This window comes from Notolabrus celidotus, chromosome 23, assembly GCF_009762535.1.
Source record: "Notolabrus celidotus isolate fNotCel1 chromosome 23, fNotCel1.pri, whole genome shotgun sequence".
Taxonomy (NCBI): domain Eukaryota; kingdom Metazoa; phylum Chordata; class Actinopteri; order Labriformes; family Labridae; genus Notolabrus; species Notolabrus celidotus.
Window position 1 is genome coordinate 17943804 of NC_048294.1, and position 24348 is coordinate 17968151.

Consider the following 24348-nt stretch of genomic DNA (forward strand, 5'->3'; position numbering starts at 1 on the left):
AGAATTAATACTTACATACATAGAGCTAGACTGATGTGTGTTCGGCGTTTGCAGGGTTAGTTAGGTCTCTTTGCCTACTCACAAAAAGGATGACACAGGTTCATGTCTTGCAATTCACTATGGTGAATCTGCATTTCCAAATAAGTTTACTAGGAACTCCTATATTACTGTTTTGACTTAAGGTTCATGTCTCAATATAGGAGCCTTTGGAACTATTGGAATCAGAAAATTAGCCAAGTGACATTTTTCTCCCTGCATCACTGCAGTCATAATCAGCCCCCTTTGGCACCAAGTTTTGATTTGTTAAATGCTCAAATCAAGGTTATAGAAATCAAGATCGAGGCGCTAGACAATGTTGCACAGCAACTGATTCAGCTAATAATTTTCTTCTACTCCACCTAAGTGCCAAATAAAACAACCCCTTCATCTAAAATTGCCCAAATTTATATACACACACTTACAAAATTTTCCACACAATGTTGTACTTCAGCCTTTATTTGAAACTCCTACAAATTACATCAGTTGGAAATACAGAGGACATTGTACAGGGTGGGCCTCGTACTGGCTTCGACCTTCAGCTTTCCGTGAACAGCAGCTGTGTTTGGTGAGGTCCAGTCCATCTGTAAAGACAACGTGTGGGTTTTAAAATTGGGAAACAGCCTTCATTTTAAACATGCAAGTGTAGGATTGAACGTTTGATCAGAGGGGATACCAATCAGTCATGAATTCTCAGACTGGGGCGGTAATAAGCAACTCATCACTTCTAGGTGTGTGTTTTTATTTTAAGGTGTTTGATTCTTACCAAAAAGCCAAGAGATGCTGGAAGCAGATCCATCAAGAGTCTAAAGAGAGCAAAAACACAAGTCTTAATAATCATGGTACCATTGGAAAGAAAAATAAAGCTTTCAAAACATGATCAGAGGGGATACCAATCAGTCATGAATTCTCAGACTGGGGCGGTAATAAGAAACTCATCACTTCTAGATGTGCTTACAAATGACACTAACTTCTGTCTTTCAAAACCAAGAAATGTGGGAATGTTCAGATTAGCTCAGTGTCTTTACCTGTTGCATTCACAGAGCAGAATCTTGGGAGATCAACAGCTTTGCAAAACCTGTAAAAAAAAAAATAAAAAAAAATGCACACTTCTTAGTTCTCCAAGTTTGATCAGTATGACAAAACAGTTCTCTCTTGCAAGATCAGAGGGGATACCAATCAGTCATGAATTCTCAGACTGGGGCGGTAATAAGGAACTCATCACTTCAGAAATTTGGGAAGATTCTGCACTTCAAAACCAAGATATGGGATTTGTTAAGTCTCTTTACCTGTTGCATTCACAGATGTGTGCACCCCACAGCAAACCTGGGAGAACAGCTTTGGGAAACCTGCAAAAAAGCAACACTTGTTAGTTCTTCTAGTTGGATCAAAGTGACAAAACTATTATTTCTTGTACGATCAGAGGGGATACCAATCAGTCATGAATTCTCAGACTGGGGCGGTAATAAGGAAATCATCATGTGCGCGTGAGGATAGATTTGAATGCAGAGATCAAGTACCTACCTAAATTCACAAGCATCTGGACCCTTTATAGAGAGATCACGCCTTCCTCACTTGTGTACATCCTTGTGTTCCAGGTCATCTTGCTCCCCCATAGAGGCTTTACCAGGCACCTCATCCTAATGGGTGTAGACAAAAGAAAGGTTTACAGAAATGATACACTCAGTGCATTTACTTAAGGTTATAGCAACTTAAAAAATGGACTTCGCATCTTGAAAGGCCCTTTATTCGGTACATTTTATTTAAGGGATGTCCACAATTCAACACAGTAGGTGTCAAATGTTTCCATTCAGACTGTTGGTAACCCCAACAGGTCTTCCCCTTCCAGCCATGGTCACACCAGTGGGTCCACCTTTTCAGGTTCTGGCGTTAACACAAGGCGTAAGACGCTTGCGGGTGTCATCACTAAGGAAACATTAAGCTGCTGGCATCCATCAGTTGACATCTTAAGGCTGTCTATGTTCCAGCATCATGAGGTTTGTAATGTCATTCAGGTCCAAGTGTCACTTACCTCAGAAAACATTTCATGGTGAGACAGCAGCAGCATCTGAAATGGCCCAATCCAGGAACCTGTAGAAACAAATAGACATGTTGAGCACAAGATTGTGTCAGGTCATATTTTAAATATTCATTCCCACTGATGTCAGATATTCCATTTCTCAACAGGTGTTCAGACGAACGAGATTCCAAATGTATCTCATCATATACAGCGAGTGTGGGACTCCAGTGTATGTTATTGCACATCTGATGGAAGCTTACCTTCAGTTAAGTAGAGTCATCGTCATGCTGCTGGGGCAGTTCAATCATCTGTTGATGCAGAGGAAGAGTTTACTTCACATGTTAATGGCACCAAAATTGAAAACTAGAACAGGAACGTAATTTAAAGATGCAGTCACTCAGTCGTTCGTGTCATTTCACATCGGTTCAAAGTGAGCTAAGTATGATCATCATTGGAACTGCATTATAGAAGGGAACCTTTAAATTGTAGACCAGTTGAAATATCTTACCTGTTAGACTTCCATTTGCACCTCCATCTTCCATGTCTCCATGTAAGAGGCTGTAAGAGAACACAGATCTTCAGTACAGAGCAAAAAATAAAATATTTACAGCATTAACATTTAAATGTTTGATCAGGGCTTTGGTGACAAATTGCCATGTGACATTAGTCGTCCAGGTGTTTGATGGGTTTTACCCCATTTCATCCTTTCAAACAGCCAGAAACATCTTGCCTTTAATTTCAAAACTGATAAACATTTAATATAATATTGTACTACACTTCAGGGAAGGCATTTCTGGCAACTGCTCAAATCACAAACTTCTTTGTAAGACTCACCTTGAGACACCCACACAGCATCCTCCCAGTTTCTGGTCAATCTCCCCTCTGGCAAAGAAACATCTAATGTCAGTCACAGGCTTAAATGTGAAATATTATATACAGTTTTATTTGAGGGCAGTCAGATTAAGGTTGACATCACTTGAATCAGGCATATGCTTGTCTTTAATTGTAATCATCATACCAACTCCCCACTATTACAACTCTTAACCACATTTTTAAATTGCTCACCTTTGGGAACAGACCATCAGTGCCGACGAGTACATCAGGTTTGTAGTGCAGGTCAACCTACAGAGAAATAAGAGTGGTGAGTTAAACATTCTTTACACATGAATGGCTTGAATATTTGTAGGGCTGATCAGATTTAAATTCTAGCATCACAAAAGTCAGGCATATGCTTGTCTTTTAAAAACTCATCAAATGAGGCCCTTTGAGTTGAGCTCATCTTTTTAATCTTTAGCTTTCTCACCTGCCACTGTACTTTGTTTCTCTTCCTTGATCAGTCATGAAAAACTGAGGGAATATAAAGCTTAAATTTAGCAACAGAGCTTGAAAGCCATTTTGTTTCCTTTCATACTGCATTTAGAAAAAACCTGAATGTGCTACTCAGAATCTGGTAAAGAACATTTCTTCAAAGGCTGATTCGGTAAGAGAGAGTTCAGGGATTCATCACTGCAGCACTGAGCTCCTTAAAATTAAAACGATAACATTTCAATACAAAATATATCAAGTAATCACCTTGAACATCCCCAGTGCCGACTTGCACCTGTAAAAGACAGGAGAAAATATTACTTGGAGTCGATTCATTCAGACATGTTCACTTCAGGTGCTTCATGCTACTCAGAAATTTGAGACATTTTCCTCAAAAAGGTTTCAGTGAGAGAGTTCAAATGAAACATCACAGCAGCACGAGGCTCCATGTGCACATGTTGTGCCTTTCCAATACTAAGAACTTTATAATCTACCTGTATAAAGAACCACGTGGTGTTGAATAATTACCTTGGCAGGATGTAGTCTCAAAACTTCTCTTCGTCATCTGGAAAAAGACAAAACAGGACATTAATGCTACATCATGCTTTGCTAGTGGACTTCCCGACTAGCTAACACGTGACCACCCCGTGCAGTGTGCAAAGTTCTGCACAAGTTATCACGAATATTTGAGAAGCCACAAACACGTCTCACATCAGATTGATATAGTGCAATCACAGTAATTCAGTACAGGTCTGTGAAGTTCTCATCATTTAGAGACGATGCGTGCAGCCTCAGCTAGCATTTCTTAAGAGTCTGTGACACGTTTTTAATGAATGGATTTTAAAAAATAATGTGATAAACATTAAGAAATCACATTGTAGTTGTTATTAAAATCAGAAGTGAGGTGATATATTAGTGATTTGCTGGTCGATGGTGAAGGATTGTGACCAGTTTGGGTGGGTGCAGCACCGGGTACTCTGCAAAAACACTTGCTAGCTTAAACACCATGTAGCTCGGTGACAAGCTTAAATGGATCATTCTAAGTGCAGGTTTATTATTTAATGCCTGAGATATGACTTTACAAAAAGTAGTATCATATTCAAAAGTTTGACCTTAGTAAAGGAGAATGTAAAGGGTTCAATCTTACCTGGGGCAGAGTTGGAGAGGAAGTGGAAGGATTGACTGGGTCCTTCGGCTTTTATACCCCCGCCTTAAAGGCTCCTCCCTCCCGCCCAGAGTTCTCTACGTCATTTCCGCCAAGCAATGCTGCCTCCTCGTGCATGTTGCATCCACGAGGTGTCAGCAAAGATACTGCTGATGGCTTTGCATGTGTGAAATCACCAGTCTGTCGGTCACACACTCCAGTTTAAGAGTTTTATTGAAAGTTTATATGATTATTAAATCTGAATCACATTGTCTCGCCTCTAGATTCATTAAATAATTTTATGCAGGCTTTTCTTTGGATAACTACTTCGAATTTATCATTTTGTATTTATTTCAATATTCTATTGTTTTATCTATTTTTAATGATTCAATCATTATTGTATTATTACTATGTTTATTGCTATTCTTTTTATCTTCGACTTTTATCTTTCCTTTTTTTATTTTCTTAACTGGTCATGTTTTATTTTTTTATTGATCTATTTTTTAACTATTTCCCTTTATTGTTTATTCAAATAAATTTTATTGCAATCGATGTGCATCAGTCTCCACTTAGTCTCTACTTCTATATCCATTTCTGCTTTATGTTTAGTTATGATATATTAGATTTGTTCCTTAATTGTTTTATTATTATTATTTTTCAATTGCTGTATAGCACTTTGAATTTCATTTTATTTTTGTGAAAGGTGCTATATAAATGAAGCTTGATTGATGGAATAAGACCATGTTGTTCACATGACAACATTTTGTTAAAGGCCTACTCAAAACTGATTATGCTGCATCTTTTTATTTAGCTTATTTGGGGGGTATTTTAAGTTGTGCAAATCCAATTACAGTTATATTTTCATAAACAGAATAACCCCCACTTTCACAACCAATCACTTGATGTTCTACTCCACTATTGTTAAATGTTTAATTTTTTGTATACCTTTCATTACAACGCAAACCATGGGATTTACACACTGTGGCTTATTGCATGTCGTACCTGTTATTCATCTTGATATATCCACATCTTTAAATCATGAAAGATCATTTTTACTGTAATAAACCTAAAACCAAATCAGGACACAACCATTACAATAAATTAAGTCTTTATTGACACAGAGAAGTGCTTCTTGATATTCATGAAGCTTCAATTAGGATACAAAAGGATTTTTTATTAAAAAATATATATATATCATGTGACAATCATTATTTACAACCAAAACAAGTTTTCCCGCCTTTTCAGTCTTGTCTGCAATAATTACCCAGTACATTTGTAGTAATACTAGAACAAATACACAGCAGATAACAGGAAAATTAAAACATATCTATGAAAGGGTATCATTTTTAATTTAAGCAATCGTAAACAATTAACATAACATAAATCTCCTGAATCAGTCATACAGTATAATCTACTCTTGTCACAGTTGCATTAGCACTGAAGTAGGTTATTATGTGTTTGTACCTTTAGTTAGCCAATGAGTGATAGTTTAGGCCAACTTTTCTTTTCAAATGAGGATGTTTTAAAAAAAAAACCATTTTGTGCAGCTGCAATGTAGTGACAAATTAAAACATATACATCTCAAACATACATTCTCCTGCTCTGTTCCTTCAGGTTAAATACCTTCACCAGAACACACAGTGAGGGTGAAACACTATCTCATCATTAGTTCAACTTAGAAGTGATTTTGTGTATTTCTGCTCACACACTGATTGAAAATCTCCATTTAATGCGGTTAATACCATAGACTGTAAATACTGTTAATACTGATGAAATGTTCCATCTCTTCCAGATATTAACACACACATGTGCATCTGTGCATCTGTACGGTGCAAAGATCACAATCTCAAGTGTCTCCTCCTGTCATTTACTACGACTGATTACTGATTAGCCAACAAACCATAGTAAACGGCACTGATTAACATACAGAAATAAGTGTTTCCACATCATCAAGTCCACTAATCAGTCATAGCCATACGGAAAATTCCATTCCTTTGGTTACACATCAACACTTCACTTGGGTCACAGTGCCAAACCACAGGGAAGCAAAGATTATCAGTGCACCTAGCTCTTAATAGTGGACCTGATTTCAGAGGTTGAGCTGTTAAGACATTCCTGCAATGCTGACTAGAAGTGTGAAATCAGCAGCATTGTAGTAGGGAGCCAGTAGCAGCCGTACTCAGTCAGACGAAGACCAGACTTTTCTATTCACACTAGTCCCATTGACTTCAAAGTAAAATCAACAGCTTGGCTACAATAAAAAAAACGAAGTACCTGCAGTGTTCGTGCTAATTACTGTGCACCACTATAAGATAAAGCAGTAAACTTTATGAGAAGTGATTAAGACTCAGTAACCTACATGAGTAATTAATGAGGCCTTGTGGATGACTCAGATGTGACATAAAAAGTCCACATTGATGGATTAGTAAGTGTCACACACGCCGAATTGTCCATCGCAAAACAATAGTCATGATTTAAATACTACGCAAAATACTAGAATAAGATTCATTTTATTGTTCATGATGCTCTCCTGGTCTACTGGAACTCAGCCAACACAGAGCAGTGCTGCTCTTTCTTCTTTGACGCAGGAGATGAAGATTGCGATGAGGATGATGTCACAGGTGTGAGTGTGACACTGTAGAGGTTGGTGATGAAAGCCTCCCAGCCACGACGAAAAGCTCGGTCAAAGGCCTGGTGGGGACAGGAGGAAAGGATGGTCAGTTTTGATCGTCCTGAAAATGAGCAGCAGAGAAGCTTAGTGAAAGCAAGATACAGATTTAAAATTGTATCTGCAATTTTGTTTCATTCCATGAATGTAGGGTCATTTCAGGACTCAGCAACAGGCTGCATTACAGGGCATACAGCCTGTGTCCGTTATAACAGATGGAACATGGGTGAAAGTTGAAAATTAAAATACATGTCAAGTACATTTTCTTCAAACATGCTTTCTGCCATGACAATCAGTTCTTATGATGAACATTTTTTTAAATATTCTTGTTGAAATTCTTGTACTGTTCACCTTTTTGTTTGCTGCTGTAACTTTAGCCACCAGTGTCTGCACAAAGGGACCAACCAAAGGACATCTCCATCCTTAAAGCCATGCAGCAAGCGTGGCTAAAGGTGCAAAGAATGTGGGTCTTGTGACTTATGAATTCCTTTGCCTTCCACTGTAACACTTCACATAAGTTGTAGTTTAATACTGATTATAGGAATACAAGTGATGCATTTACTACTTTGTATAAAGTCTGCTAAACTGTGTTTATACATCTAGCTAAATAAAGAAATTAAAGTTATTTAGAGTTATTTGGTTCTAGTAACTGATTAAACTAAAGTATCTAAAATAATTTGGCTGTGAGACTCATGCTATAGTAACAGGTGATTTTGTCAGCATGTAGAAATTAAGCTTCAAATTGCTGCCAATTTATCGATATAGCACACAGGTTGATAACTTATTTTCCTTGTTAAAGTCGTCCTCTGCTTGACAGGAGGTCAGACTCTGTGACCCAAGAGGGGGAGCTGATTGGTTAACAGCAGTGGAATGCTTTTATGGTGTGATCTTAGAGGGCGGGTCAACACGGGCATACTTGGTTCCACTGATCAAAGGACACGATATAGGAGGCACAGGAATGTCACCTCAGTGCACGTGTTTCAATGGTAGCAGAAAATCTTAAGAAGCCTTTGAATCATGTCAAAGTACATGCAGTGCTCCCACTACGCTCAGCCAAGACTTGGTAGATAAACCTCTGTTCTGGTTTCATTTTTCATGTTGTTAAATGTGACGCAAAGGAAAAGTCCTATCACAGGAAGTTATCTAATGGGTTGGTGACATGCACCGATGGCTGCCGTACCTTGACCCTTGTGGAAGTCTGTAATTAAGAAGATAGTTTCCATGGTGATTAATAGCCCTGTGTGCAGTATGTGAAGGATGATGTGAGAGAACTTTAGCCCTCTGTTCTACAAACTCTGTGGACACAGTTACGTAACCTTGAGGGGTTTAAATTTTAACCAGGTTGGGAAGAGCTGAATGGAATTCATGTTAATGTGAAACAAAAAGCAGCTGCTTATTTTTTTCAACAACACACAAAGAGTGTTTGTAATTTGTATATCTACACTTTAAATTCCTCTTACCTTGCGGTAATTCTTCACAGAGTTCCTCTTCACCATCTTCATCCCCTCTTCTTGCTCCCTCTTCATCTTCCTCTCCTCCTCTCCCTCTTCTTCTCTACCCCTCTTCTTGTCCCTGATCAGGACCTGGTCGTCCCTATCCTCTCGAACTGTGAAGTGAACAAGCGTGGGCTCCGTCCCTCGTCCTTCCTGCTCTTTCTCTTCATCCATCTTCTTCAGTTTCTCCATCTCCACCTCCATCATCCCCCCAGTGTTCTCCAAGACATGCGGGTCAGACGAACTCTCTGTGCCCAAGCTAGGTGTCTTATCTTGGGTTGCATCCTCCTCTGCTTTACCCTCCTTCTGCTTCCTCCTGGAGCTTCTTCTCCACCTGCTGCTACGGCGACTGGTATTCCTCTGGAGGAGAGTCTTCCCGTCATCTTCCATCATCCCCTCATTGAAGTCAAATACATTGATTTCTTCCCTCTGATCTGCCTCAGAAATGTCCTTTCTGACATTTTCCTCTGTTACACTCCATCTCCCCTGTTCCTCCTCTTCTCCAGCAACCTCAGGCTCATCCAGGCGGCCGTAAAAGCCACTTGCTTTGTCAAGAAACTTTGGTGCCCTGATGGAGCTCCTCACAGAACTTTTCCTGGAACTCTTACCAATCGTCATGTTTTCAGGTTTTCCTTCTTGACAGTCTGGTACTCTTCTTTCTGTAACCTCTGAAAGTGAAGGAGCAAGAGAGATTAGAGTTTAATTCTGTTACATAACCCTTCCCTAAACCTTACCCTTTTTGGGTCTCCTTCTGTTACACTCAGTTCTAATCATTTCGTGTAGCTCTCAGAGATTTTCATGTGAACAAAAGTTCAAATAGGTGACAGACACTGTATTAAAAAAAAAGAGGGAAGAAAAAGAACATCAGAGGTTCTGTTTTCAACTTGAACATGTTGTATGTGTGTTTGTGCTGCAGGTCAAAGTCAGTGTTATCAGGGTTGTGATGATAACTAAATGTCAAAGTTAAAGACGCAATGTACTTACGACTGAAGACAAACATACACATGCACACACAGACTCAGACTTTGACACTGACATAACCAGTTGGACCCTGTACATCAGGCAAAATCAATGACTACATATTGACTCTTGATCTCTCATTATCAAAGTCAGCCTTCTGTTAAAGTAAAGGATCAAATTAATCACTTATGGTAGTTAACAGAGAGACTGTATCACAGCAGGTTTGTTTTAATCAGCCAGTGAGGGTAAACCACATTATGTCATTGATTGGGTGTTGCCAGAAATTAAAAACAGTATGTTTTAATCACTGAGGGATGTGGACTTAGATTTAGTGATAATTAACCTTTAAATCCTAATAATCCAACCTTACATAAGATGACAAGTCTGCACAAGTACCACTCCATTTAAGTGTCCAGTATCTTCATTTTAGAAGAGAGGAACATATTTACAAGTATTCTCCAATGTGATCTATGTTACCCTTTAAGCCTAAATAAACATTGAGGATACTTTTGATCTATCCTTAGAAGACATAAACATATTTACTATTTTAATTCTACCTTACTTGTTGATTTAAACCCTACGATATATTGTGTTCTATTCTGTTTCTTTAAACAATAACAATAAAGTATGCTTATTCAAGTCAAGAGTTACATGGTAAGATTGATACAAGGAGATCATCGCCTTATCTGAACTTCAATCCCTAGTTCCACCTGTCTACATGTCAATGTCTCTTTGGGTGTGTTAAAGACACAAAGTAGCCTTGTGTTAGCTTTAAAATGTTTGCATGAATGAGTGTGTACATAAATATGTAAATGTTCACATGCACTGTAATGCTCATTGTTCACAAATGTGTTGAAACTAACACAAGCAGCCAATTTGCTTGGCTTAGCATAAAGACTCAAAACAGGAGAAACAGCCAGTGCAAAGGTTACATATTTGCCTCTTGGCACCTGTGAAGCTTACTTATTAACATTTTTTACCTGTTTAATTAATGCAACAACAAGTGTAACAACAATAGGTTTTAGTTTCAGATGTGAGCCTGAGGTTTTTCACTAATCACTGTGTAGTCCACTATCTAGCAAGTTTGCCATTACAGTGCTGGTCCAGTGTTAAGTGAGAATTATCATACCCTGGTTAACTCTAAAAAAAACTGTCCATACATAATGAAAAGTAGGGTTCAATGTGATCACTAACCAAGCACTACATACCATAATGCACTATATAGAAGAAATAAACAACAATTGCATAATCAAGTAAACAAGGGAATGATTTCAGGCACAACTGAACATTTCCACCTGTCTGTAGTCCAGCTAACAAGACAGCTGGTTATAAGTTGAATATTAAGCTTCTTATCTGTTTGTGCAAGAGAGACATTTCAAGTATTTTCCTCCTAGGAAGCAAACCTTTTTTAGTGAAATGTTAATTTAGTTTAATTCGTTTTACAGTCCTTTTCAGAAAGTGATTAAGAGTGCAAAGATAGGCTTGTGTTAGTTTGTAAACCTGCCTTTTGGCAATGTTTAATTAAAAGATAGCACCAACAGATTGAAACAAAAGCTTTCCTGGGACTTCTGTGAATTAAAAATGATATCACTTAAAATTAGTTCACTGAAGTCATTCTGATAATAAAAGTGGTTCAATGATAAAGACATAAACAGGTGTAAGTGTCTTACATAACAGGATCAAATTCATAGATAATACAAAAAAATGAGATGTGATCTTTAAAATGAAGGTAAATTGAAAAAGAAATAAAGGGTTCAGATGAAAAGTAGGCAGAGACGAAAGACAACAGAAGATGTGCATAAGTATTAAATGACAACAGACGGAGAGAATAGAAAAGTCTACAAAACGGTTATCATAGCAACAGGCAGGTCAGTAAATGGTACAAAACATGCCTGAGAGAATGAGACACAAAGAAACAACAAAGTTGTTACTTATTTTATTACTTGAGTAATTACATGTCATTAGTATATTCAAAAATAACTAAAGTTTAGCAACAAGTAAAATAGACAGAGGAAACTTTCATTATATTAAGATGCAGTTCATACCTGATTTCTTGCTGTGGTCTCCTTCCTCTCTGTTTGTGTCTCTCAGCACCAGTGAGCAATACCTCTTGTGTGTGACTGAGTGTGTGTTAGTGAATGACTGAGAGCTGAGAGCTCAGGGTACTCCCCTCACACGCAGCGTCATACTCCCACCCTGCCCCAACCTGCAGCTCTGTCGTCACCAAGGCAAACACACGCACGCACAGAGAGCGTACACACACACGGCAAATCACTCCGACTATGAAGGGTCCTTTGTCTCTCTCTCTCTCTCTCTCTCTCTCTCTCTCTCTCTCTCTCTCTCTCTCTCTCTCTCTCTCTCTCTCTCTCTCTCCCCTTCACCTTCACATAGTTTTCTTCTTAACATCCTACAACATACATTAACTTTCTAACACAAGTATCAGGATAAACAAAATATCCTGTTCTAGCATCAGAAGTGATCAATCATTAACCGAAAGCACAGCCCAGATATTTGACTCAAGATTCATCTATAATCTTTAAGATTAAGTGTTCAACTGACTTCAGCATTTAATGTAACTTCAACAGCCTATGTGTCCACACCACAATGATGGTTAATCATAAAAATATTCAAAGCAAATTAAAAAACTTAACATGGTCACAGTGTATGTAAGGTATACTTGAGGTCCTTATGTGAGCAGGCTTTATGTTAAGAGGAGAGATTTTTTTAAATTAAAAAAACAAACAAATGTATTTATAGTGCATATATGCCAATCATACCAGGACAGTAATGAAAAATCAAAGCAAAAAATTTACCTTCATACCAATTTATTTGGGTTGTTTGGCTGCTAATTTGTGTTTTACATACTGTATTTAGAAGAGCTCTACAGAGCTGAATATTCCATCTAACTGTGGTTATCCCCTACATGCCTTTTACACTAGTAACATTACCGCCAGCTTGCGCAACTACTGAACCAAATTAAGGGCAACACCATGTTGACTAGGTGAACATGGTCAACAAGATTATTCTTGAGTAAGATCAGTTTGTTAGGATGCTGGGGTTAGCATTTAGCTAAGCCAGTGTTAAAAAAAAAAAAAAAGGATATACTAAAAAAGCTGTGAACAAAAGGTCCTGATTAAAACTTAACTCTTCAACTGGTGCATTTATAAACATACATGTGCTTATATTTACAGGCAATTATCATTTATATTAAAATGTCAGCTAAAGCTAGCATCAGTTTGTTACATAGACTGTATAAAATATGGACGTAGTATCCGTGACGTCACCCATCTGTTTCTGAAGTGCTGTTTTAGGCTAATCGTCAGCGAGAGCCATATTGCTGCTGTTGAGCAATTGTGACGTAAAGAGGCGGGCTTTGAGCCTCCTAGCCAACAGCTTAAGTGTTCCCGCCTGTCAATCAAGTCAGTTGTGCCTCTCATTGGAAGACTCGTAATCTCAATATCTTTGAAATTGCGGCGTTAGAAAAAAATTCACCCCCCTGTACTGTTTGTGCCGATCGAGAAATTAGCTATCCAGACTACACTCATCTTTTTTACCAGGCTGTAAACATGTTTATTTCTGCTGTAAAGATCGTCTTTTTTGAATTGGTGTGTATGTGGTTTCCGGTACTTCCGGAGCCAGCCTCAAGTGGATCCTCGATGAACTGCAGTCAACTAAAGCTCAGATTTGAGCTGAGTTTTGAATGTTAGAAGATAATAGGGTAATTAAATGTAAATGTATGTTACAGCTTTGGTAGGGATCCCTTTAATTTTGTTTTTTAAAGAATATTACAACAATACATGTCTTTATAGATGAAAATAACCCATTAATAACGCAAACTATACATAAATGGTTTAAAAAACCTATAATTGCATTCCTTAATGGATACATCTTTTAAATATTCGTATGTATATGTATGGGATGATTAATGAATGTTTATGTTTGATTTTATTTTATTTGAAGCTTGTCATAGTTATTTGCGTTATTTTCTCTACATACACTTTGTGTCATAAACACTCTTCATGATGAGCCATTGTATCCTGGTGGAAAGAACATGTGTGTGCAGATAAGATGGAGGAGCTTGGTCACTAAATATTATCTTACTGTGTGAATGGTAAACAGTGTGTCTGGGTGGGACAGGGAGTGTGAGCTGCTCAGCTGCATGTGTGTGTGTGTTTGGTAATTATCTACATGCCCGTTTTTTTTTACAAGTCAGCACCAGTAGGTACAGTACTCACACACTTTCCTAGACAAGTACATATGCATACTGTGCCACTACTAGGAGACATCAACAGAGGGGAATGCCTTATGTGGAGTGAGATAAGAGTTATTTGAGGGTGAAAGCATGACAGAGAAGATGATGATAGTTTTAAGTTACGGCAATAAAACGACTTTCTAGTGTGACAAGCAGTCTAGTCCCTAGGTTCATGTGTTTGTGTGTCAATGAATGAATCAGTTTGGATCAAATGATGGTGTGTGTCTGACTTGATGACTTCAGCTCCTCTTACTCATCTCCAAGTGCCCCTTCTTCTCACAAGGCCTGTGTGGGTGTTTGTTGGTTGATGAGGTAGACTTTTAAATCCCTAACCCTCCATATATGGTCACCGAGCAGGCAACCTCCTTTCTGGGTGGGTGGATCAGCTGTCAATCACATGTCCTGTAAAAACGGCAGCTGTTTTGAGGTCAGAAAATCCTTAACCACATGGATAACCACTGATGACACTGCCGGACACTGCCTCCTGCTCGTGACTGACAAGCAGGAACAAGTTAGGGATTATGATCTGTTGTTGTTGGACAATCAGTCAGGATTTTGATGTAGTGATACTGGGAGAGGTCGAGACAGACATACTGTATGACAAGTCTGCAAAGTGTGACACTGCTAAGTATAACCTAACACACAGAACAGATGGTTCATTTTGAAGAAAGCACTGAGTCAGCAGTTCTAAACTAGCTTAGCACACACTTAAAAAATGGTGCGCTAAAGAAAAAGGAATTTGAAGAAAGTAAGGGACCACCTGCAACAAACGAATAGCTTCTCATTGTAACATTTCATCTACAGTAGCTGAAATGTGGATTAAATTAAAGGGATTATCACCCAACATGACCACATCTTGTTAAGTGTCTTGTCTGCTAGGTCCTTCATCCCCTCTGCTTTCAGGCTGTTTTGCCTTGACAGTAGTCTCTTTGTGTTCTTTAGACATATAATGTAATGTGCAATGCTTTTATTAATGATCAAGTTTCAAAGATTTATAACAGGAATTTTTATTTCTGTCCATCTCTTGTGTGAGTCATCGTTCATGGGGACACACGAGAGTGCCAGCATCTGACTATTTCAAGAATGAGGCCACTTGTTTGTCAAATCTTAGTTCTCCTTTTTTGTCTGCTTCCTTACATCACTTTGAACCATAAACTCCCTCTAGTATTTGGGCGGCTGTTAAATGGAGGAGCTGGATCTCTTTTAATTGGTAGGTTGGGGGTTTGATCCCAGGTTCTGCTGTACACGTGCAAAAGTGTCCCGTAACTGCCCTTGGTGGCTTTGCCAGCGGTGTAGAAATGGGATTAGTTAATACTGATGTGCGTTGTGAAAATAGTTCTCCCCATGTCTTTTCACGTGACCCACTTTCCCCCACAGTAGAGCGATTAGGCTAAGGGAGGCCACCCGTGCCTGGCTGGTCAGTGTGGAGCTCTTGATGAGTGAGTTCATTGTGTCATCACAAACAGGAGTAAATCTTTAATTATGATTTGTGTATTTTGAAATGGATTTGATTTCCCACTTTGAAATATCTTCATTATTTACTGTTTGAGTTTTGTTCCAGTGAGATAATTACTCTCTGGTTTCTCTAACTCCCAATGGTTTATTCCAGTTCGGGCTCGGCCAAAGCACGAATAAGAGAGCTGACAGCCATTAACTGGGTAGAGATTGTTTGGTTTTTTTCCTGTTGAGGTTATCTGATGTGTGTATGTCATGTTTTCTTTTTTTTTTTTTAAATCAGTTTCACAACTTTAACATTGTTTTTATTTTACTAGGATCCTATCTCACCCCCCTTCCCCCATCACTTACTTTAACTCTCCCTGTCCCATTTAAGTTACCAACCATAGAACTTTCTTGAGTCCCTGAGCTCCCTTGTCTCGTAGGTTCTTCTGAGTCGAAGCCGTAGACGTCCTGCTGCTGTGGACGTTCCAGACTCCAGCGGCAACAGCTACTACTACTACTACTACTACTACTGTTCATCTCATCAATGTCATCGCTCTCTCTCTCTCTTATCCTCCCCTTCCAGATGCAGATGGCTGTCTAACATGAGTCTGGTTCTGCTCGAGGTTGGATGGTCTATGTTAAATTATTAACAAAGACCCAACATAAAGACAGGATATGATCCAGTCCCCTCTTACTGACAGGACTCAATCTTATCTCATCTTAATCCACCATGAACATTGCACCTTGCAGTATTTAGCTAGTTACAGCAGCAAGAAAAACTTCCTTTGAACAGGCAGAAACCTCGAGCAGAACCAGACTCATGTCAGACAGACATCTGCCTTGACTGAGTTGGGGTTGGAAAGAGGGATAGAGGAGAATAAGAGAGGCTGAGAGCGGTGATAGTGATGAAACGGATAGTAGTAGCTGTTGCTGCTGGAGTCTGGCACATCCGTAGCAGCAGGACGTCTACAGCAGGGTCTCAGAGGAACCTACGAAACAAGGGAGCTCAGGGACTCGAGAAAGGTCTATGTAAGGAGTTACTCTATTAAAGCAGGCATTAGTGTAGCAGTGATGATGTAGGGCCCTGTGTTGCATTAGATGTTTAGAAAAGACCAATGCACAACTTGTTTTTTGTTTTTTTTACATTATCTGAGTTTATTGTCAAGGCCAAGGATAGACATGATCACATTGTACATTGTAGGAACAATATTACAGTAATAAATATATTATACAACGGTAAAGAATTGACTTGCAGGCACTAATTACTAAGCAGGCACTAGATGTTTTTACAGTATCATACAACAGTAGCTGAGGAGCACTTATTTGAGCTATTATAATATGCTGATCTTATTTCTTCTAACTTCTGAGAAGGTCACAACTGATTATCAAGTACAGATAAGGTAGATTCATTTACATTAAAAGCTGCTTTTTAAAATGTATAAGAGAAACACTGCTGCTGTAAAGTACCAGGGATTTCCTGCCTGTCAAGGCAAATTCAAGTCTTTTTCTTGTCATCAGTGCTGAAATGTATGAACAGCTTTGTTTTTGTATCTGATTATTGCATAAAGATTTGATATGAGATTCAGTAGTGTTGTCCTCATAGTTAGAGTTTCAAAACCAAGCTCCATGTTTTTAAAAGCAAGTCTAAAAATATTCACAATAAAATGCCGGCTATGTCTACTAGTTGCCGTGCTATGATGCTATCATAAACCAGTATTTGAGCTCTGAGCTTAATGCTAAAGCCGCAGCGGGTGTGGAACCATTGCCTCTATGTATCTGTTATGTCTTTATTGTTGCAGCATATTGTTGCACAGTTGCAAAACTTGCGTCCGTAACACAGGTGCATGACAGCATACTAAATATAAGGCAACAACTATTTAGCATATTTCTTATCAGTTGGTTAGTTATGTGGGGTCTTATTATGTGTATTGATTATTGTCACATAAATGCACCTTTCTACTACCTTTCTGCAGGATACTATTACTCTGACAGCAAACGCAAACATGTGTATTAGACAGGCTGTGAAGAGATAAGTATTATGTCTATGATGATGCTGTCTTTATGGCTAACTCAATAAATAACAAAAGCCATGCATGAATAAAGTGCTCAGTTGCAACTGGAACGGATCAGATTCAAACAGAAGACAGAGACAGACTCTGTTTACTCAAAATATCAAAGTGGAATGAGTTACACGGAAGGATTCCATCGACAACAAGTAACATGTAAAAATCCACTAGAATGGACGTTTGTAATAAGATGCATCATGCCTCCATCTTTAAACAAAAATGTACCAGTGATGTAACAGCATGACGTAGCCAATATTAACACTGGTGCCCCCATCAGGCAGGGGTCTAAACTCCAGAGTCCATACACAGAAATGTTTTTTTACCCACTGAACTCAAAGAAAACCTTTTACTTACACTAATATACAGCCAGCACAGTTGTAACAACACACACTCATTCAACACACCTACATTTACTACCCAACACTAAACAACAGAGTCATAACAAGGTAAACTTCTTGTTAAACTCTGAACAATATTTTCTCTTGTACAGTATTTACAACGCAGTTACATATGCAGCATTAAACAGCAGAGTACGCTTTACAATGTGTTAGAGTGTGCGGGTATGTGTGTGTGTGTTTTCCTCAGACCTCCACAGCAGGGTCTGAACCAAGTCCCTGAGCCTGCAGCGCATCCTCTCTTTTCATCTTGGGTTTCTCTGTCCGCGTGTGCCACACCAGCACCTACAGAACACACAAACACAAAGAACGTGGTGATGAACGCGGTGAAACTTCTATGGATTATACAACTTTGTACATACTCTGTTGATAATGCATCATCTGCTCTATCCTAACTTTCTTGCACATATCATAACATCGGTAAAGTATCCTCTCTCTCTCTCTCTCTCTCTGTAACCTGCACATAGACTCTTGTACCTTGGAACAGTTGTCTGCTTTGGGCTCCAGTTCATCCATGGTAACCAAACCCTGAAGGAAGCTGCTTTCCAGGAAGCCCATTGGTGCCTCTCCATCAAAACAAGACTCTGGATTGGCTAGGACCAGTTTGAGGGACACAGCGAAGCCAGCCATGTCCATGGGGAAGGGGCGACTGGGACGCCAGCCGGTATGGAAGCGAACCACCTTAGAAGAATTATCAAACATATACAGGTGCATCACACAAACTAAGAATATCATGAAAATCTTTTTTCAAACTGGAATTCAAAACGGTAAACTTTATTCTTATCTTAATGACATGGAACTGCATTAAAATTCATTTTTAAATATGTTACATTTATTTAGATGATTTTGGATTATGCCAGACTTCCACCAAAACTGTGTAGCCCGATGCTCCCTAATACATAAACACCCACTGGCTGTGTTTTTCAGAACGCAGCATGGAGCACGACCATCGGACAGATTGAGGAAGAGTACAGATTCCACGAAGTAATTACTGAGGCGAAGATTTTCCCAAACTGTTGACTCCTGGTCTGGCTTGACTTATGACGGTTTGTGGTTATAGTTGTAGTAAAATACGTCCTGGGGACAACAGAGTGTTTGATTCTGAAATAAACCGGATGTTTGAATGTTGTTTCAGTGCCTGACTTCCTGTCCAGCTTGATCTGCTCTGTACTGGTTGATGGTCGTGCTCCGGCATCCTGAAATGTAGCCAGAGCTAGTGGAAGTAAAGACATTGACTAGAAGTGAAACTTATCAGCTCTGGTGCAGTGTTAGAGTGGAGACACACTGGACACAGATCTGGTGTAATTGGCTAACTGGCTGAGATGAATTGAAAAAAGGTTTTATAACACTAAGGGCCCATTTTCTAAAAAGCATGTTCATTCATACACCAAATACTTGGCTGGGACTCCTTAACCACTAATTACTGCATAAATGCTGCGTGGCATAGACACATCAGTCTGTGGCACTGCTGAGGTGTTAATCCAAGTCCAGGTTGCTTTGATAGCGGCCTTCAACTTGTCTCTACCTCTATGAGAATTCTAACTCAAGGTCTTCTTAACTGCTTTTCAGCAGCTTTCACCTGCAAACCTTTTTCTTTTTTCAACAGAGTGACTTTTTTAAATGTTAAGAGCTTAATTTCATAGTTTGATCAAGACATGAAATCTTTTTTTATGACAACAAAAGAAAATATATCTTGATATGTATTAACATTATTTTGTAATAATCGCCTCTTCAGGGTTCTCTCATAATGTGTTTATTTTTGTTGTGATTAATTTTGCTGGTAGATTATTTATTTATTTATTTATTTGTTTATTTTGTTTATTTTTTTATAATGTTTTTACCGTCAGGTTTTCTCTGGAATTTTGGAAAATATGTTAAAATGGACAATTTAAGCATTACTTTTATTTATTTTTAATTTATGCTTAGTGCTTTCAGTATAACAAAAAATCTCATATTTTTTATCAACATGTTTTCTGTGTATCGAACCCAGGCAAACCTCTAAATGGGCGCGCAACTGTATTATTAGGCTAAGCCTGCAACCTTTCATTTTTATGCATGAATCAATGCTACTTGTCTTGTCTTTGAATCTCATTTGGTATTTAATTATGTGAAAAACAAAGTGTTTTATTACTTCCTGGAAAGCTTTCATTTTCGAGATACAAGGTTTCATAATATCTTTCTTAAATAAAACCAAACAGCATCTCTCCAGTTTTGCTGATCTCATAAATAATCCTATAGTTTCACATCTAACAAAGAGTGGCTTTGAAATCACCTACCTTTCCTCCTTCAACCACAGGTCTCTCATATTTCATCCCTCCAACTAGCCCAACAGGCCACACAGACACCCGCACGGTGTCCCTCATCTGAAATAAGAGGACACGGTACATTAATACCAGACACTTCCTCCGTTGTAGGATCTCTAAACTGTGAGAACAAACTAAGCCCCAGTCCCTCTTCTCTTCGACGCCCACACACTGACTGCTGCAAATCACGTAACTAAACAATCTCACACTCTGACACCCACCTCTTCGAATATCTGCAGGCTGTATGTGTTATCGTCGTCAGCGAAGTAAACCACTCCCTGCTGGTTGTCTCCTCCTGGCTGAGCTCTTCGGTCTTCTCTGAGCCACCGTAGACCCTCATTCCTCTGCTCAACTCCACGAGGCTTCAGCCAGCTCGGGTCACCCTGAGGTCAAGAGTCAGGATTCATATAAACAAACTTAAGAAGAAAAACAGACAGTTGATATAACTCTTGGGTCTATAAATCTGACATCTTTGCCAACCTCCTGCAGTTTGCGGTCCTTGGCAGTGGGCATGTGTAGGTGAGTGTAGGCCAGACCACTCTTCACCAACAGGTCAGACACCAGTGGTGTCTTGTGTGGCGAGTCCTCCACCACAATCCAGTGGAGCTGAGGAACATGGAGGAAGGTCTGAGAAAGACGAGTTAGCTCTGCCTTCTGCACCAGCCTGGACAGAGACACACAGAGATCATAAGTTGTGTGTGTTTGTTTATGAATGTGCAGTGAAGAGGGAGGGTGAGGATGAAGTAGGTAAAAGACAGGTCGATACTACCTTGCATATGTTGGGGTGATCACAAAGATGGTGGGCTGGGACGGCTTTGCTGGCTGTTTCTGGGGTTGCTTGGTCGCCTCAGACTTCCTCATCTGCTCCTGGAGACGGTGCAGCTCCCCCCGCAGCCGGGATATGGTACGGTCTTTGGGCATGTCATGCTCTGTGCAGTCACACCGCTGACCTGCAGAGGGATGAAACACACAGTTGTTAGTTTTATTGTGTTTGTAAATCCTTCTTATCAAAGATCACCAGTTTGATATTTGTTTGATTAGAATGTTGCACTTATGATATTGAAGTTCCATTATAACCAGAACGTTTTGCAGTTCCATATATTTGCTCTCTGTTTGTGGAGATGGGTTATCTGCACATGTACATGATATTAGCTGAAAGGAGGAAAAGTATTGGTTATGTGCAGCTCATCTTTCTCTAGCTCTGTCTTTCTGTCTTTCTGGTTCCTCCTACCTCTTCCCTCTTTTGAGTGTTATTAGTGCTCCGGTAGGGGGAGGTGATACAGGGTGTCAGGGCAGGCGGGTAGTTCTCTGACACACTGAGCAGCACAGGGATGAGCAGGGTTAGGTGTGTTTCTCCACAATATGTTTTAGACAGCTGGATTTTGATATTTTTGTTTGTTGTGTTAGTTCGGGGTGGAGACTTCAGGAAGTCTAGTCATCAGTTTTTCTTTTTCTTTTTCTTCCTTAGTTCCTTCCTTGTTTTGGTTAGTCCCTTTTGTTTTCCTTGTTTCTTGAACATTTGGGAGGGGTTCCATCCATTGTCTTAACCGCCAATCCCATTCACGGATGCGGGGGGGCTGAAGCCTATCCAAGCTGACATCAGGCAAAAGGCAGGGTACACCCTTGACAGGTCGCCAAACTATCACAGGGCTAAGATGGTGCGACAGACAACCAGTCGCGCACACCTACGGGCAATTGAGAGTGATCCATTAACATGGTGAGCATATTTTTGGACTGTGGGAGGAAGCAGGAGGAGCCCACGCATGCACTGGGAGAACATGCAAACTCAGGCACCAGCTCGACCAGGGATTCGAACCAGGAATCTTCTTGCTGTGAGGCCCTGGGAGGGTTTCATTTCTCTAAATATAGCTTGGGGTTGAATCATTATATTTCCGTTGCATCCCTTTTATACAGTATGTTGTGGACTCCACTTCTTGAGCAATAGATTTTGTTGCAAAGGAGACCGTGATAATATCCGTTTCAAGTTTATTGTGAAGTCCAGACTTAATAGATGTGATAACGTTTCACAGTCTATTAAAGCTTTGTCTCTGGAGTGAATGATTTTACCCAAACATTTGGAGAGCCTGTTGAGCCTTAGACAGCCTTGATTAATTTGACCCTTGATTACTATAATAGTGTTGCTATCCAAATGAATGTTGACATTGGCATTAACAGACAATTTAATGTTAGGTCACACAGAGTTGGAATTCTTGTCATGATCACAAGAACGCATGAGCAGTTGACCTCTCATGCCACAGCTGCTACAACTCTCTGCAGATGGTGATAACATTCCTCCTCGTGATGTCACTACAGCTGCTGCTGTTTGAGAACCAAACAAAATCTGCTATGAGGCACGTTTGGATACAAAGGGGCTGATTTGCAGGGAGGCAGACACCCTCTCTCAGGTGGAGTTTCAGGAATGTAGCATGTTGTGCTTTACGGAAACGTGGCTGCATTAGGATATTTCCGACCACAGCGCCTCCATTGACGGCTTCCTGACTGTCCGGGCAGACCGGGATAGCACAGAGAGTGCTGTGGGCCTCCGACCATATTGTCTGCACAGGGAGATCTCACATGTCAGACTGGTAGCTGTTTACATCCCCCCCTCTACCAACCCGACTACGGCATCCAACGTTCTCAACACTGCCATAGCCAGGCTCCAGACAGACCACCAGAGTGCCCTCTTCCTGATCTCTGGTGACTTCAACCATGTATTTAGTTTCTACACAGCATATTATTGTATTTGTATAAATTATCGTGTATAGGAGCAACTAATGACTGAATCCCCCCCCCCCCCCCCCCCCCCCCCTGGTATAAATAAAGTATTTCTGATTCTGATTCTACTTTTAAGATTAGGCTTCAAATTTTCCTCTCTGATAAAGATTATAGTTAGAGTTGGCTCAGGCTTGGACCAGCTCTTAGTTATGCTGCTATAGGCTTAGACTGCTGGGGGAACTGACACACTGACACACTGACACACTGGGATCCTATCTCCCCCTTTTACTGTGCAGGCAGACAGGTGTAACATGTTATTTTAGGTGCTTTTACTAATATATTATGAAGTTATTGTTTTCATTTCTATTGACACTCTCAGCATCAAAGATTGTTAACTTTCAATTCTCCCTTTTACTCCTTTCTCTGAAACTCCTCTGAGGCCATTAACACAGCTAATGTCCAGAAATCAAGTCTGGATTGTGGCGACCACTTACCAAGCTGCATCAGCGCATAGACCAGACCCATGAGGGACACCATGAAGTAGAGCACAAACACAGTCTTCAGCTTCAGCTTCATCCTTGTGGCCATGGTGCCCTGACAAACGGAGCAACAGAAAGTAAGACAGAATATAAATCACGACCAGTCACAGGACATTTCTCTAGCTGTGTTTTCACTGTTTGTAGATTTTGCTTAGGGGAATGGTGGTTATAACTCCACGGACCAAAAAGGTGTTTTAAAGTGCCACAGTTCAGCATTTAGCTCTCCACCTTTCTAGCTAGGAGGGTTAGCATCCCTATTCACCAATACTAGATTTCTGAGGCTAACTGTGAAGGTCTAAACAGAAAATATGTCAACATTATTCCCAAAAAATCAAATCACACTTGATGATAAATCAGTGCAAGCTAAGCTATGCAGGGTAAATAATCTGTTTTTGCATGAAATATCTTTCCCAACATTTTCATGCTCTTACCAAAGGAGGGAGAACGTGGAAGACAAACGCGTGAGGGTCAATAAACGAGCTTAAAGATTCATGTCATCTTGGAGAGATGTGAGCAAAGGCACCTTAGTGCATCAGAACATCCATTCATTCCGCTCAGGAGAGAACAGATTTTTTTTGCAGCAACGTACCAACAACTTCCCGTTTTGGTGCAACACCGTAAAGGCTCCGGAAGAATTCATGAAGTACTAATAGTTCCGCAGGCGTACTACTTAATCCGGAAGCCAATTTTCGCAAAACATGCATGAAGAAAATACGAAGTTTGGTGTTATGGTTTAAAAAAAAAAGTAAAGTCAAGGAAAGGTTAAATAATTAACCTGCTAAATTGTTTCTTCCAAAATACATTGTTATCCTAAGTTATAGTGTTCACCATCTTTTACTTTTTCTTAATTTTGGAGCTTACATCTACGGAAGAGGACTAGGGCCACTGGAAAAATAAAAAAATAAGGGGCAATATATACTTTTTTATTATTCTGAGATTACAGTCAGAACTCTGACTGTAATCTCAGAAGTCAGAATTTATAAAATGTTTAAAAAAAAGTTCCCTCTAGATG

General features: G+C 39.6%; 2 protein-coding genes, 1 long non-coding RNA gene and 7 other non-coding genes across 12 annotated transcripts; all 10 read right to left on the reverse strand.

Moving 5' to 3' along the window:
- Window positions 1-477: 477 nt before the first annotated feature.
- Window positions 478-4576, reverse strand: LOC117807641. 3 transcript variants are annotated; one of them, XR_004630017.1, is made up of 14 exons: window positions 4509-4569; window positions 3890-3926; window positions 3629-3656; window positions 3360-3403; window positions 3122-3178; window positions 2891-2938; window positions 2565-2614; window positions 2317-2364; window positions 2069-2127; window positions 1561-1676; window positions 1326-1385; window positions 1065-1114; window positions 803-842; window positions 478-620 (listed from the first exon to the last, which is right to left on the reverse strand). It is a non-coding gene; the product is annotated as an uncharacterized LOC117807641 (long non-coding RNA). The 3 variants fall into 3 exon arrangements; XR_004630018.1 differs by lacking the exon at window positions 3360-3403 and having other exon boundaries at window positions 4509-4576; XR_004630019.1 differs by lacking the exon at window positions 1065-1114 and having other exon boundaries at window positions 4509-4570.
- On the reverse strand, window positions 694-768 carry LOC117807883. The gene has a single exon (XR_004630047.1). It is a non-coding gene; the product is annotated as a small nucleolar RNA SNORD31 (small nucleolar RNA).
- Window positions 912-985, reverse strand: LOC117807886. The gene has a single exon (XR_004630050.1). It is a non-coding gene; the product is annotated as a small nucleolar RNA SNORD31 (small nucleolar RNA).
- Window positions 1194-1266, reverse strand: LOC117807884. The gene has a single exon (XR_004630048.1). It is a non-coding gene; the product is annotated as a small nucleolar RNA SNORD31 (small nucleolar RNA).
- LOC117807885 lies at window positions 1451-1524 on the reverse strand. The gene has a single exon (XR_004630049.1). It is a non-coding gene; the product is annotated as a small nucleolar RNA SNORD31 (small nucleolar RNA).
- LOC117807887 lies at window positions 1842-1968 on the reverse strand. Its single transcript, XR_004630051.1, has one exon. It is a non-coding gene; the product is annotated as a small nucleolar RNA SNORD22 (small nucleolar RNA).
- Window positions 2196-2265, reverse strand: LOC117807882. Its single transcript, XR_004630046.1, has one exon. It is a non-coding gene; the product is annotated as a small nucleolar RNA SNORD30 (small nucleolar RNA).
- Window positions 2449-2513, reverse strand: LOC117807881. The gene has a single exon (XR_004630045.1). It is a non-coding gene; the product is annotated as a small nucleolar RNA SNORD29 (small nucleolar RNA).
- A 1051-nt stretch (window positions 4577-5627) lies between the features above and the next one.
- Window positions 5628-11746, reverse strand: sb:cb1058 (cilia- and flagella-associated protein 251). Its single transcript, XM_034676778.1, has 3 exons — window positions 11672-11746; window positions 8634-9334; window positions 5628-7196 (listed from the first exon to the last, which is right to left on the reverse strand). The coding sequence occupies exons 2-3, from the start codon at window positions 9282-9284 to the stop codon at window positions 7041-7043; spliced, it is 807 nt and encodes a 268-aa protein (XP_034532669.1). The 5' UTR covers window positions 9285-9334; window positions 11672-11746; the 3' UTR covers window positions 5628-7040.
- A 5698-nt stretch (window positions 11747-17444) lies between these two features.
- Window positions 17445-23960, reverse strand: b3gat3 (beta-1,3-glucuronyltransferase 3 (glucuronosyltransferase I)). The gene is made up of 8 exons (XM_034676779.1): window positions 23768-23960; window positions 23292-23391; window positions 20852-21032; window positions 20563-20746; window positions 20304-20465; window positions 20056-20142; window positions 18257-18460; window positions 17445-18064 (listed from the first exon to the last, which is right to left on the reverse strand). Exons 2-8 carry the CDS (start codon window positions 23383-23385, stop codon window positions 17966-17968), a joined length of 1011 nt encoding a protein of 336 aa, XP_034532670.1. The 5' UTR covers window positions 23386-23391; window positions 23768-23960; the 3' UTR covers window positions 17445-17965.
- Window positions 23961-24348: the final 388 nt, after the last annotated feature.